This window comes from Temnothorax longispinosus, chromosome 3 (assembly GCF_030848805.1).
Source record: "Temnothorax longispinosus isolate EJ_2023e chromosome 3, Tlon_JGU_v1, whole genome shotgun sequence".
Lineage (NCBI taxonomy): Eukaryota > Metazoa > Arthropoda > Insecta > Hymenoptera > Formicidae > Temnothorax > Temnothorax longispinosus.
Window position 1 is genome coordinate 19,638,406 of NC_092360.1, and position 12,634 is coordinate 19,651,039.

The 12,634-nt window shown below is 35.7% G+C and overlaps 1 protein-coding gene across 3 annotated transcripts in view; it reads right to left on the minus strand.

The window, feature by feature from the left end:
• The window catches only part of Pkc53e (Protein C kinase 53E), a 64,687-nt gene that overhangs the window by 19,521 nt on the left and 32,532 nt on the right, over positions 1 to 12,634 (minus strand). For 2 of the 3 annotated variants that reach the window (XM_071773928.1, XM_071773929.1), the window contains exons 2-3: positions 11,825 to 11,856; positions 11,648 to 11,730 (exon numbers count right to left, since the gene is read on the minus strand). In XM_071773928.1, the coding sequence (XP_071630029.1) occupies positions 11,648 to 11,730; positions 11,825 to 11,856 (115 nt within the window). Of the gene's footprint in view, positions 1 to 3,476; positions 3,589 to 11,647; positions 11,731 to 11,824; positions 11,857 to 12,634 lie in introns of all 3 variants that reach the window. The other variant, XM_071773926.1, reaches the window with a different exon arrangement.

Here is a 12,634-nt window from a genome sequence, read left to right on the forward strand (position 1 = left end):
AGAAATGATTATGATTATTATGAAGAATCCATTCACAGAGCATTTTCAGCAATCTATAAAATCCCGACCACGAAAATATGAAACGTGGGTACGCTTAAAAAATTTACAGGAAAACCATTGTCCTTATCTTTCTCTCGCTAACGACAATAAGAGCGACAATGCGAACGGAATGTAAACTAAGAACGAAGGGATCTGGTAAACCAGGAATGAAGAAATTAGGCACGATATGCCCATATACTATATCTTGGAACTGTGCCAATCCACCTTTTTCTGCATCTATTTCCTCTTTCGTCTCATTTTCATGCGGCGAATTGTTAAATCAATGATTAAGCGAGCAAATGCGCGAATCGTCACGTTCATGCTAAACGTACTTAATCGGATAATTACTGTCGCGAAAGACGCCCCTTTAAGCTCACGCCTCTTAAGGACCAGATTAATCGTTCTGCCTTTTATCGCTTGCATCGACGGCGTGCAAAATTGCGGCTCGCGTGCCGCTGATCGCCGCGAAAAGATTAGCGGAACGCGACGGCTTTGCTCAACACGACGAAGAAATGATAAACGTGCTAAAGGAGCATAAAAGCGAATCACGTGTGATAATCTATACGGGAAAAGCTAGCGATATGAGATATCCTCTTCATTTATTCATTCGTGTACATCGAGAACGTTCAATCTTACATATTACGTATGTCTTTTATCGTTTTAAATCATAGTAATGTGCACTTAATTTCAAAATCATAAATTCAATTGACAGATTAGCAAATTGCGTGATAACAAACAGCTACCTTCCAACATGGAAGTGAAAACTTATTGAACAATATAATATGGCTCCTCCATTTTAAATTCGTCGATAAATCTTATCGCTTTTAAATCTCTTTCATAGAACGTATAGAAGGGTCGTTAAGCAAAATGGTTCTCGATCAAAGAATTAATTGATTAATTATAAGTTAAAATTATGAAAGATTCTACCACGTCAATTTGTCATTTTATATTTTTTAGTGCGAAGGGAAAATATCGTTTCAGACTTGCGAAATTCTCTCGAGAGAATAGCCGGACCTGAAAAATCGTTGTGGCGAACTTCTGTTGCGAACGAGCGATCGTGACGACGAACAACGACGAGGCCGAAATTAAACTGCTGATAAATCGTGGATAATATGGAGAAATCGATAATTTACTGGGTCGAATTAAGACACATCAAGAAAATTGCGAACTGTCAAAGAAACAAGGTGCTTCAAAGAGCATAAACGTAAACAAATTGTGAAATACACGAGAAACAGTTTTAGGACAAATGTACAAAGAGAGTTAGATAGGAAAAAAAATAGATAAACGAAGAGTGACGTCAACAACTTGTGGAAATACATGGAAGAATCACATCGAGAAGATATACAGCGAAAATCACACCAAGAAAATACAGCGGAAAAGTGCACGACTTTTGTGCAGTTACGGTGCAACGGCGGAAACTCGTGACAGTGAAAAAGACACAGAATGGTAAGAAGATCATCGATCTACATGCGCCTAAGAAAAATACGGGGAAGGAAAGCAAATGAATAGAAGCACGCTTTATAGATACATTTAAGAAACCTTAACATATTTTCAATATTATTTCCGATAACGTTTAGGTAATAATTTGCATAAAAATACTGTCTGTGTTCTTTGGAATATAACTTTGCTAATTTTTTTCATAAACGTTATATCGGTTCAGTATATTTAAACAATTGTAAACTACTTGTAAAATTTAGCTTCTAGCCATCTTCCTTCTTAGGCACATGTAGAGTTTTATATCAACCATCATGCACACACGTACGGCCACGCGCGCAGACACAGACACACACACATTTATACAGCTCATGAACAAATCACACAACGATTGAACAAATATTATTTATAGATGCAAACTTGGTCGGCAAACCGACAGTCCCTTGTCGGATAATCTCTCTCTTCCACCTTATAACTGTACAAGTGTTATTTACAACTTCGATGGGGGAGGGGAAATTTTATAGAAAGAAAAATACATATACATATATGTATAACTCGCGCTCGACATCGATGACCAAATGCGCCCTCAATGTAGATCGGCTCGCGGACTAATTGTCAAAACGATCTTCTTTTTTCCTTTTCTTTCACGTCGTCAAGAACGTCTAATCTACCGGCTTAAATAAAACTCAAAGGCGAGTTCATCCAATTATCGACGAAAAGCATTCTTTTGAAGCGCTAACTTTCCGAGCCGAGCGCAAATGGTGAATATATACGTCTCGAATAAGTGTGAGCCAAAATATTAAACCAGGACATATTAAGGACAAAGGGTCATTTTATACGCGCGCGATATTCGAGGGCAGCAACAAAAGGAGGATACGTAAAAGGTTTGGTAATGCACTCCCTGCCAAAGAGCAAGAAGAGAACGAAAGTGAGAAACGCTAGACATTAGAAACTCGGTCACACTTCCCTTGGTGTGCCCTTCGCTCTTCCCGTTTGCCGCCTTTTCCTGCCTTCTCGCTAGATTTCACGTATATTTTGTAACTGCATTGGCGCGCGAGTTTTCTCTCCTTCTCTCCTTGCCCTTTCTTGCCGCAAGACAGTGTACATTCACTGTAACATCACAGCGCATAATTGTTATGCAAGTTAATACGTAATAATCCACACATGGCACATCACACGCGCGCGCGCGCACACACACATACGCAGCTGTGAATCATGTTTCTGCTGACAGAGAGAGACGCAGTTAATGCGCACAAAAGCCACCTAACAGAGTATGTACAATATCAGTGCAAAATCCACGTCGGAGGATGTATACCGTATACATAATTAAAAGCGCCGCTAATCGCATTAGCAGATACGTTGGAACGCGAGCGAACGGGGGGAGGTCAATCGTCCGCTGCGGCGTTCATCCGCGATCGTTGTTAACGCGATTAAACGGATTTCTAGCGTCCACCTGCGAACGGCAGGCGAAGATACAGCGTAGAACTTCTGTACAATATTTACAACGAGTTATTTACAGAGAGGAGAGAGAGAGAGAGAGAGAGCAAGAAATAAACCAAGAAACACTATACAGGAGTACAATACGAAGACAAAGCAACACCACGCTGGGCCAAGAAAACAGAAAGAAAAAGAAAAATGTGTTACTAGTGTACTGTACATCGTGTATATGTATATATGTTTATACGTATATGTATGTGTATATGTATGTGCGTGTTAGGACCCATGCACAATGAGAGGAATAAGGAACAAGGATTTAGACATAGAGAGAATTCATAGTCGCATCTTATTTCAAGACACGGTCTTTTGAAATAAGATGCGACTATAAATTCTCTGTTTAATTCCTTGTTCCTTGTTCCTCTCATTGTGCATGGACCCTTATCCTCGTTGGATGACTGTGTCTCTGGGAGAATTGTATCTCTGAGTGGAGTGCATGTTTGAATCTGTTGTGCGTATCGTTTGACTTTACGTTGGTTTCGTTTTCTTTTTCACTTGTCATATGATACCTTGGCACTTCATGCCCTGGTGGATGACACCATAGAGAAGACTACCGCAGTGGTCACAGAAGGTGGGGCTGTTGTAGGTGTGTTGCTTGAATTGATGCTTCGTCCGCGTGTCCTGCGTTATTACACCATTACACCGTGCACACACACGCAGACTCTCGGATTTGATGATGATGATGACGAGGAGGAAGGAAATTGTGATCGTAGAGACTTAGTGATAATGGCAGGAATAAATCGGCCGTAGATCGTTGGATTTCCCAATTAATTTAAGCGCAATGCGATGGTTTAAAGTCGAATAACTATCATCTGATTTAGTGAAATTAAAAATAATGCCCAATAAAAAATGTTTGAAATTGGCTTACTGAATCCTAGGATGGCTACTTCGAGCGAGATTGAACATGTACTGGTCTAACTGCCGAAAAGATTAATTTTTACCTCGAATTTATTTGAAAAACTCGATATATTTTAAAGAATTTTCTTCACTTATTTATCAATTATTTGGTTGAATATCTATAATAGTTTTCACCAAAACTAGTTAACACTTTGATTGCCAAGCTAATTTCGGCATTGATCTCTGGGAGACCTAAAGTCAAGAATACGTTGTTTATAAAATATGCAGAATTAGATTACAAAGTAAACTATTTAAAAAAATAAATATAAAGATATATGCAGTATATATTTATATTATTATATATTTATTAATATAATTTCAAATAAAATAAATGAAACTGTCACTCAAAAATCGAAATAATAGATCTTTTTGTGATTAAAACAGGTATAAGAAAAATTGAAAAATGAATTTTGTTTTTAATAAATGTAATATATTATTTTCATACTTGATTATTTTTATAATGCCTTAATACCTAAATTATATTGTTGTTTAAATATGTTAAATACTTAGTAAAATCATTTTTAACTGTATAAATAAAACCATTTACAAATAAGTGATGAAGCCGTTGCAGAAATTCATGCGTCATCCGTAAAATATGGGTAACATTACGACATAGCAGTCAAAATGTTAAGTAAGTTTGTTAATTTTTAATGTAAGTAAAATATTAATCGTGACGAAAGCCATACATATGTATGTATTTTCTATAATTGCATTCCATGAATCCATTTTGTCGTAATACTCAATGTTTAACTTTTAATGATTAAGTTCAGTGCTTATGCATCTGTTGCTGTAGAAACGTTTAAGCCGATTTAAAATTAAAAAATGTTCTTCAAAATTGTAAGATTAAGTAAGTTGTAACTATGCTAAAATAAATTTTAGTGAAACGGAGCGTCGTACTTCAAATGGAAAGATTAGTCTTTCGAAGTCTGTTAAACTTCCTCCAGCTTTAAAAATTTTCCCATAAGAAGTTTTCTAATTTAGTTTATTCTTGCCTGGAAACGAAGTGTTACTTTAGAAACGTCGTAACATGTCTGCAAACTCTTTAAAGTTTAGTGATTGAACATGTTTCTTTGACTTATTCCCGTTAGTTATCGTTCTTACGTTAACAGTCAGCTCGTGAGGCCGATAGTAGAAGAGACTGTAGCTAGTTGTTACACTTTTGTATTAATAATTTTGTTTTATTGATAATTCTAGCTAATCTACAAATCAAATAAATAATGCAAAGAGATTTATCAAAAGCTGTATATTTATACTATATTATAAATATTCTTTTAATTTAAAGTTCATGGAGTAAGTTATAAAAGTTGTAAGTTCTTCCAAATAGATGACGTAAAGATAAAAAAAATCAAGAAAACTGTGCAGAGGAATACTTTAACTAATGGATTGAAAAAACATTTTTTTAAACTCTCAAATAATGGAAATACATATTTATACACATATCATAAATATTATATATAATAAAGATAAATGTAATCAATTTCTTAATTCTTCATTATTTTAACAAAATAAACACATTAATTTACAAAATTATACAAAAAAAACTAAAAAATAATCTGTATTTAAATTCTGTATATCGATTAGAAATATGAGATATAATAAATATAAATGTAATGAACCTTTCTTCGCAACTAAGAAACTGTAATGGCTTACAATTAGCCGTCGCAATTAGCCCCGCTCTGCCATATTTTGAAATTAAAATTATATAATTGACAAAAAAATCTTTCAAGAAATTAACATAAATGAAAATGAATATGTTATTAAAGTAAACTGCAACATATAACGGATAGATTTAGAAATATTACAGATAATATATTTTATTTATTCTACTTTTAAAAAATGATAAATATTACTTATCTTGAAAAATATATTACGCATTCCAAAAATGATCACTGAATTACTAACGTTTTTGAGACAATATCATATTCTTCATATAGTATCATCTTTTATTCTAGAAATATATTAAATGTAACAACGTGCGTGTATAACAACTAGCCCTAATCTCCCCTAATTCAAATTATCGATAATGTTTTTCAAAGTTACGATACAAAGTTACATAACCGCGCGGTCTTAAGTCCAAATAGGATTAAATAGCAGGCCGCAGCCGGCGTTCCCGAAGCCGGCTACTGCCGCTGCTTCCTAGATAACGTTCGAGAGTAGGGTAGCGGAAATCGAAACAAGCTTGCAGGAAGTTTCGTGGGGTTTAGCGGTTGTCGTGAATCCGGCATGCAACCGGTGCATTAAGCCTTCCGGTGCTTCTGGTCATCGCGGAAACGGGTGCCTCCGTTTCGCCAGGCGAGAAATTTCGCCGGTCGAGACGTAAACTCAATTAGTCCGCGTTCCACGGTAGCTCATTATCCGTAACCACCTTGCTAGAAATCACGTAGCTGTCCAGCTAAAGCATCGTCAAACGAAGAGCAATGTCGTCCGTTTTCAGTCGGCGGAAGCAGAGCGGAAGCTGAGAAACCGTGAATCGTCAACCGTGATAGCTATACGACGCGTTTGCATTATAATCACTTAAAGAGATGCCGCCCTAATTAAATGAAATTTACTAATTAAATAAAATCTACGCTTACAAACCGCCTATTCTTATTTTCTTTTTCAAGAAAAGTAATAAGCAGACCAAAAAACAAATTATAAGTCGTGAAGTTACATATAATTGAGATAAATATCTTCATTTCCTATGTAACTCTGATAATATATTTTTCATGTAATCTCACAATGCGAAAATGGTTGACATTTGATAAATAAAAATTACAGATAGTTTAATGTCATATTATACACAAGATGTTTTTATACGGCAAAACAATATTATTCTTTTCGGTATTGTTAAAATTTCGAAATTGCTTCATCCAAGTATTATTAAAAAATTCCTGAACTATCTATCATACAAAGATAACTCATAAAGAATTAAGATCTCTTTCTCCTGGATGAAAATTCGGTTTATAAATGGTTCAGTTAAAATATGTGCCAGATAGATTTTCGCAAGGTAATATCACATGTCGCGAATGCATTAGTGCACCAAATTATTTAATGACACTGATGATATATATTGCAAGAATATCTCGCGAATTATATTCCGACGTATGTTAACTACGCGATTTTCCGTACACAAGAAGGATAAAGAAAACGAAGCTATCTACGCTCGCTCACATACGCGAGCTTTTTCTTCTCTGTCGCAGCCTGTATCCAACAATGAAAATGCATTATGCGCCTTATATACGGGGAAATCCATGATCGCCGATATTCGCGCGGAATGAATAGGCGCGGAAAGGATTACCTTTGAAGCGCAGAAGCATAAAAGGAAGGTAGAACAAGAAGTCAGCGCCGAGAATCAAAGGGAGACAGCGGGGACTCTCGATTAGTTCATCGGAAATTTCCAAAGATAAGTAAAAACTTATTCCCGGCGCGACAAGGGGAAAACGTTCGCGGCTCGAATATCGAAATCTTCCTCTGTACCATCCTTAAAAACTTTACGATTGTCTGGCGTGAACATCGCAACACCCATGATATCGTCCCGGGTCGACGTTCTCGACTGTAGCAGAGAAACGTGGGATGTACTTAACCCTATGTTAACAGACACAGTGAACTTTTTTCCTAATATCAATATTATCGTGTCGCTTGAAACTTTGGTTGAAACTTTGTAGAGCTAAAATAACTAGGCGTCAAGGTTGAACTTGAGCTGAGGATGCGACATATCCCACGTTACTCGTATTCATTACTCGATGAAAGCAGGAAAGTATACAATTTTATCACCGGGGAAGTTTTATTAAATTTCCAAGTTGTTGAACGATAGAGAGGAAGTAACTTTGTTTTCATAAAGGGGAAATTGTTTCGAGCCGGAAACGCTTTGCCCTCCCGGACGAGTTACATCGGGAACGATATCTCCGATGTAATTGTTCGCTTCGATAAATTAATCGTTGCGCGGACGTAGTTACAAGCGTGGTTAAACGAAGCGCAAAAAGGACGCTTAGGCCAATAGGCGGTGAGCGCGGTGCGAGACAAATATGAAAGAAGAACATATACAGCTCTTAACCCCCAAGTATAGTTGTTTCTCTCCTCGTTCCTTTCTTTTTACCCCAGCCAAGGATCTTCTTATCTCATTATCCTCTTATCTCTCGGCGTTCCGACCTCGGTAACTCGTTGCCCTTTTAAGCGACGCTAAGTCCTGTCAGTCGAAAGATAAAAAAGATACAACGGCCGCCCGGTGTTTTGCGATAAATTTCATTGCATTCTCACGGGAATATTGTCTTCCGTATCTCAACGGTGGAAAAACTCAGAGTTAGCGCACCGGACAGCGCAATAATATCCGTACCTTGAAGTTTTTATCCCTTTGACGCTGGAACTTTTATTCCGAGGCATAAGTTGTAACAAGCTAATCGTTCTCTTTTTATTAACAAGTAAAGACGCTAAGATGTTTAATAATAGTCACTACACGAAAAAAAGGTTTTGCTGAAGTATCTAAAAATTTAGCTAGATACAGATCTAAAAATAATTTTGTTGCACCATAAAAATAATTATAATAGATCGCTGAAGAATGATGATAATGCTGTAAAAAATTTTGACATTTTAGCAATCAGTTTGAGTGTTCTACATAATTATTTTAATGGTCCAACAAAATATTTTTAGATCTCTGTTCTTTCTGTGCATTAACTTAATTCAAACATGGCAAACAAAAGTAAATAAAATGTAACAAAGAAAAAAATTTGTCTGCAGTAAATCATCTAATTAAAAACATGCGTTCTTAGAATTGTTAAATTCATAACTTTTTGTTGTACCCCATATTGGCATCAACAAAAATATACTATATCTCAATAAAATAATTTTATATTTCTGTGCGACTTGTCAAATATGTACGAATTATCATAATTCCGAGGACGGGCTGTCTTCATAATTTTATAGACCAATCAATTCTCTTATCGCTTTCATTAATAAGTTTTAAATAAGTACGCTATCATCTGTAACAAGGCAAAATTTCTCTAGACTTCTTGCAAATGACGATGCGAATGTGTGCAATTTCCAAAAGGTGCTACTAAGTGTAGGTATTTGCAGCCTAATTAATCCGCTTCTGCTAATGCGTGTCAGGTTAAGTAAAGGCTATCTTCTTACGGGCAGATTGACCGAACGAATTACTGACGCGCGCTACGTATACGTTATTATTATCCATTTACAAGGTGACGGCGGCACGCGATTTATCGTAGCCTTCGAAAATGACCTCGATATTGATTATATGTGCTGCCGCTCTTCCCCAACCCTTTAGCACCTTACGACGATGGGACAGCGGACGACGTTTCACACGCGTTTAGCAGCAGCCGTGCAGCAGCAGCCAATTAGTGCACGCTCAGTTGAACGCTACGCTTGTAAAACGCCGTCACGTACCTCATTCTCCCACGTTCACACACGGAACTTGACTCTCTTTTGCGGTTCGAACTAATGTAATGAAAATTCCACCGTCATGTACACGCATTCCTTTTTCCTTTATTTTATTACTGTCGCGCGCTCGAATGTAGTTCAAGGGTTGCTATACAATATATAAAAAGAATCTGAATTCCGCTAACTTTAACTACTTTTTTCAATTAGTAAACTTTTTTGTTATAAATACGAATTTTGATTCTAAGTAAAGAATCAAGAAAAGCAATAGACAATGAGAAAAACAAAGAGAATATATGAAGGAAACATTTCGGTTTTATTATCCGCTATAATTTTCTTTATAAACGTATATATATGGCATTCTTAACGAAGATGTATCATTTCTACTTTTTCACACAGATTACATTATTATAATTTATCATCCTATCATAATTTCGCCATAAAAAGTTTCATATTAAATCCACTTCAAGGAGAATCAGTAATTTTATCAATTACAAGTTCTTAACATCAACAGCAGCACGTATAACCAAATAATCTCGTTTCAGCCATATTTCTCATGACACTCGAAAATGATGATAAACGACTTCCACACCTAGATTGTAACAGATTTCATAAAGATATTGATATTATAAAACGTCGTTATGTGATTTTGATTTTTTTTTAATTATTTAAAAGAGACACTAATTTGACTTACGACATTTTACGCAAGAAATATCTTACATCATCATCTATCACAGACCAAGAATCTTTAGTGACGTCCTTTTATTAAAATGACATATTAATGGTTGATGTATCGGTGAACATTTTCTTTTTTTTACGAAACACCCTCAACTTTTTGAGAATCAAAGAGCCATGATGATGAGCTATGTGCCTACTCGAGGCCAGGAGGCTTTAAAAGCTGACGTGTCAAACAGTTATTTGACTCTCCTGGCCAGCTTGACCAACCCTCAAGCTACTTTCGGTGACCTATTTTTGGTATAAAGAGACTTTTGTTATACTTCTGACGTTTTGACCCGTCCTCGGACCATCGTTAGTGCAAGAGTAACATAAAACTTGATCGAAACAGCTTTTGTGTAAGGAGACGAATTAATATTGCAGCGCTGCCATCCAGTCATCGAACAGAAAAAGTGTAATATAGTGACTGCTTTTTGAAAAGTGATAAAAAGTAACCTTCTAGGCATTAAAATAGTAATCAAAAGTGATATTTTTAATCAAATTTTTAGAGTAATTAAGACCATTTAAGCAAAAAAAATTTACTCTTATTTTCCCAGAGACCTTTGGACAGCCAAAAATGTAACAAATTCTTTTCATAGCATGGTTTTAAAATTTATAATAAGGAAAAAACGGAAAGGGGTTTGAAGTTTGAACAATATAATACAAGTATACATCTTTGTAATTTTATTTAATTAATAATACATTTTATTATATGTAATAAAATAAAAACTCAACTAAATAAAATAAAAGTTTAAATATTATTACCTAAATAAAGCAAAAGGATTTGAGTAGGTACTGGATGAAGCAGTCCAGACCGTGAACTATATCTCCGAGCTGGTCGCGGAAAAGCCAAACACAAACATTTTTTGTATGTTTAGCAATTGTTTTTATCTCTGCACTTTTATTTCCGACAACATAATAGATGTTATAGCGATATAGTGTATTCGATGAGCGGTGCTAATTCTAAGTAATCAAATGCTGAGACTCTGAAACCCCGAAGCAGTACCAAGTGAGCAACAGTAATTGTTATCAGACGAGATGACAAAAATACAAATAAAATACTTGTGTTTTACAAATGTTATGTCAGCTCAGGAAAAAAAAGATAACTATAATGACCCATTTTGGGGACGACAGTGATATTTTAGTGACTTGTAAAAAAAAAAGATTTGTCAAAAAGTGATTTAAGAGACTGAATGGCAGTGCTGGTATAAGCATTCAAAATTTCGGAAAGATATAAAAATAGAAGAAATATGATTAAAAGATTTTTTTATATTACTAAAGAAGATAAGATCCTATTCAAACTTTCGACGCTTTACTCAACGCATTTATGTGTTAGTATTATACGTATATAAGAGAAAATTTTTTTCATAAAACAAAGTTAGTAAAGTAAAAGGAATAGAAAACAGAAAAATTATAACATATTTAACAAATGACTTATTGGTGTTATTAAATTCCGTATGGCGCATCTTATTACATTCATCAAATCTATCAAATCTATCAAGACTGGATTTTTATAGCAAGTATGTTTCAAGTGAGATCTACATAGAAATTCGCGGAAGCTCGTATTCATCGACAGCTCGTGAGAAAGAAACCTTGGCTGGGGACAAAAGAAAGAAAAGGCGAGATAGTCTGCGCATTAAGAATTTAAGGTTGTGAAGAGAGAAGAGATATTCGGCGTTAAATATATAATATCGGTACTCACGTCCGAGTCGGCTCCTTTGTCGGCCCCCGGACACGTGAAGGTCACGTATTCGTGACATCGCTTGTGAACGACGAAACTACAGACTGAAACACAAGCGAAATGTGTCCCTAGTTTTCCTCCACGAGGATGTACCTTGGGCAAATAGCAGAGCCGATGAGATCGGTCTGACCTTCTTACCTTGGCACTGATATCCCTGTTTCCCGAAGCCCCTGCAACAATAAACGGGATAAACTCGTCAGCGGATGTGTAAATGAAAAAATCAATCGCGTGTCATGAGCGCAACATACAAACAATCTATATTTCTGTAAGCCAAAAATATGTCCGAAAATTTTGTAGATATCTCTGATAAATTGAATAAACTAGGATATTCGTCGACAATTTTTAAAAGTTATCTTAGGAGTAACATTGTCAATTATCGTATAATAAGAGAATCCATTAGAGAAACACTTGTGGTGGCCTCTTAAATCTGTACTAATAAAAACTGAAGTGAAACGGATACTACACTCATGATTATGAGACGAATTTTGGCACAGTCATAAAGCACAATGTAATTTTCGTTCCGCAAATTCTCGGTGGAACGGTAATTGCATGAGCGATTTATATCCCGAGGAGGTGTTCGCGTGATCGTCGGTTTTGCCAAAATAATTTCAACGTCACCCAAGTACCTCGAATTAAGCGCGGTTGCTAATGCGTAACGCGATACTTATAGCGTCGCTCGTGCAATGAGATTATGAGTAGTACGTACCAGTTAGTCACAGATTATATTTGCATTCTGCGACAATTCTGAAACTCCCATTTTTCGGAAAGTACAATAACGTAGACACGGACATCATTTCCGCGTGGATTATAGAGACAATTTAAATATATCACTAGAGAGTAACAGAGTGAAAGGAATATTATAATTATTCTTTTGTAATGATTCTACAGATGTTTATTAGCATCGGTATTATTAAATTGATTATCAATGTAATTATATTATTGTAATAG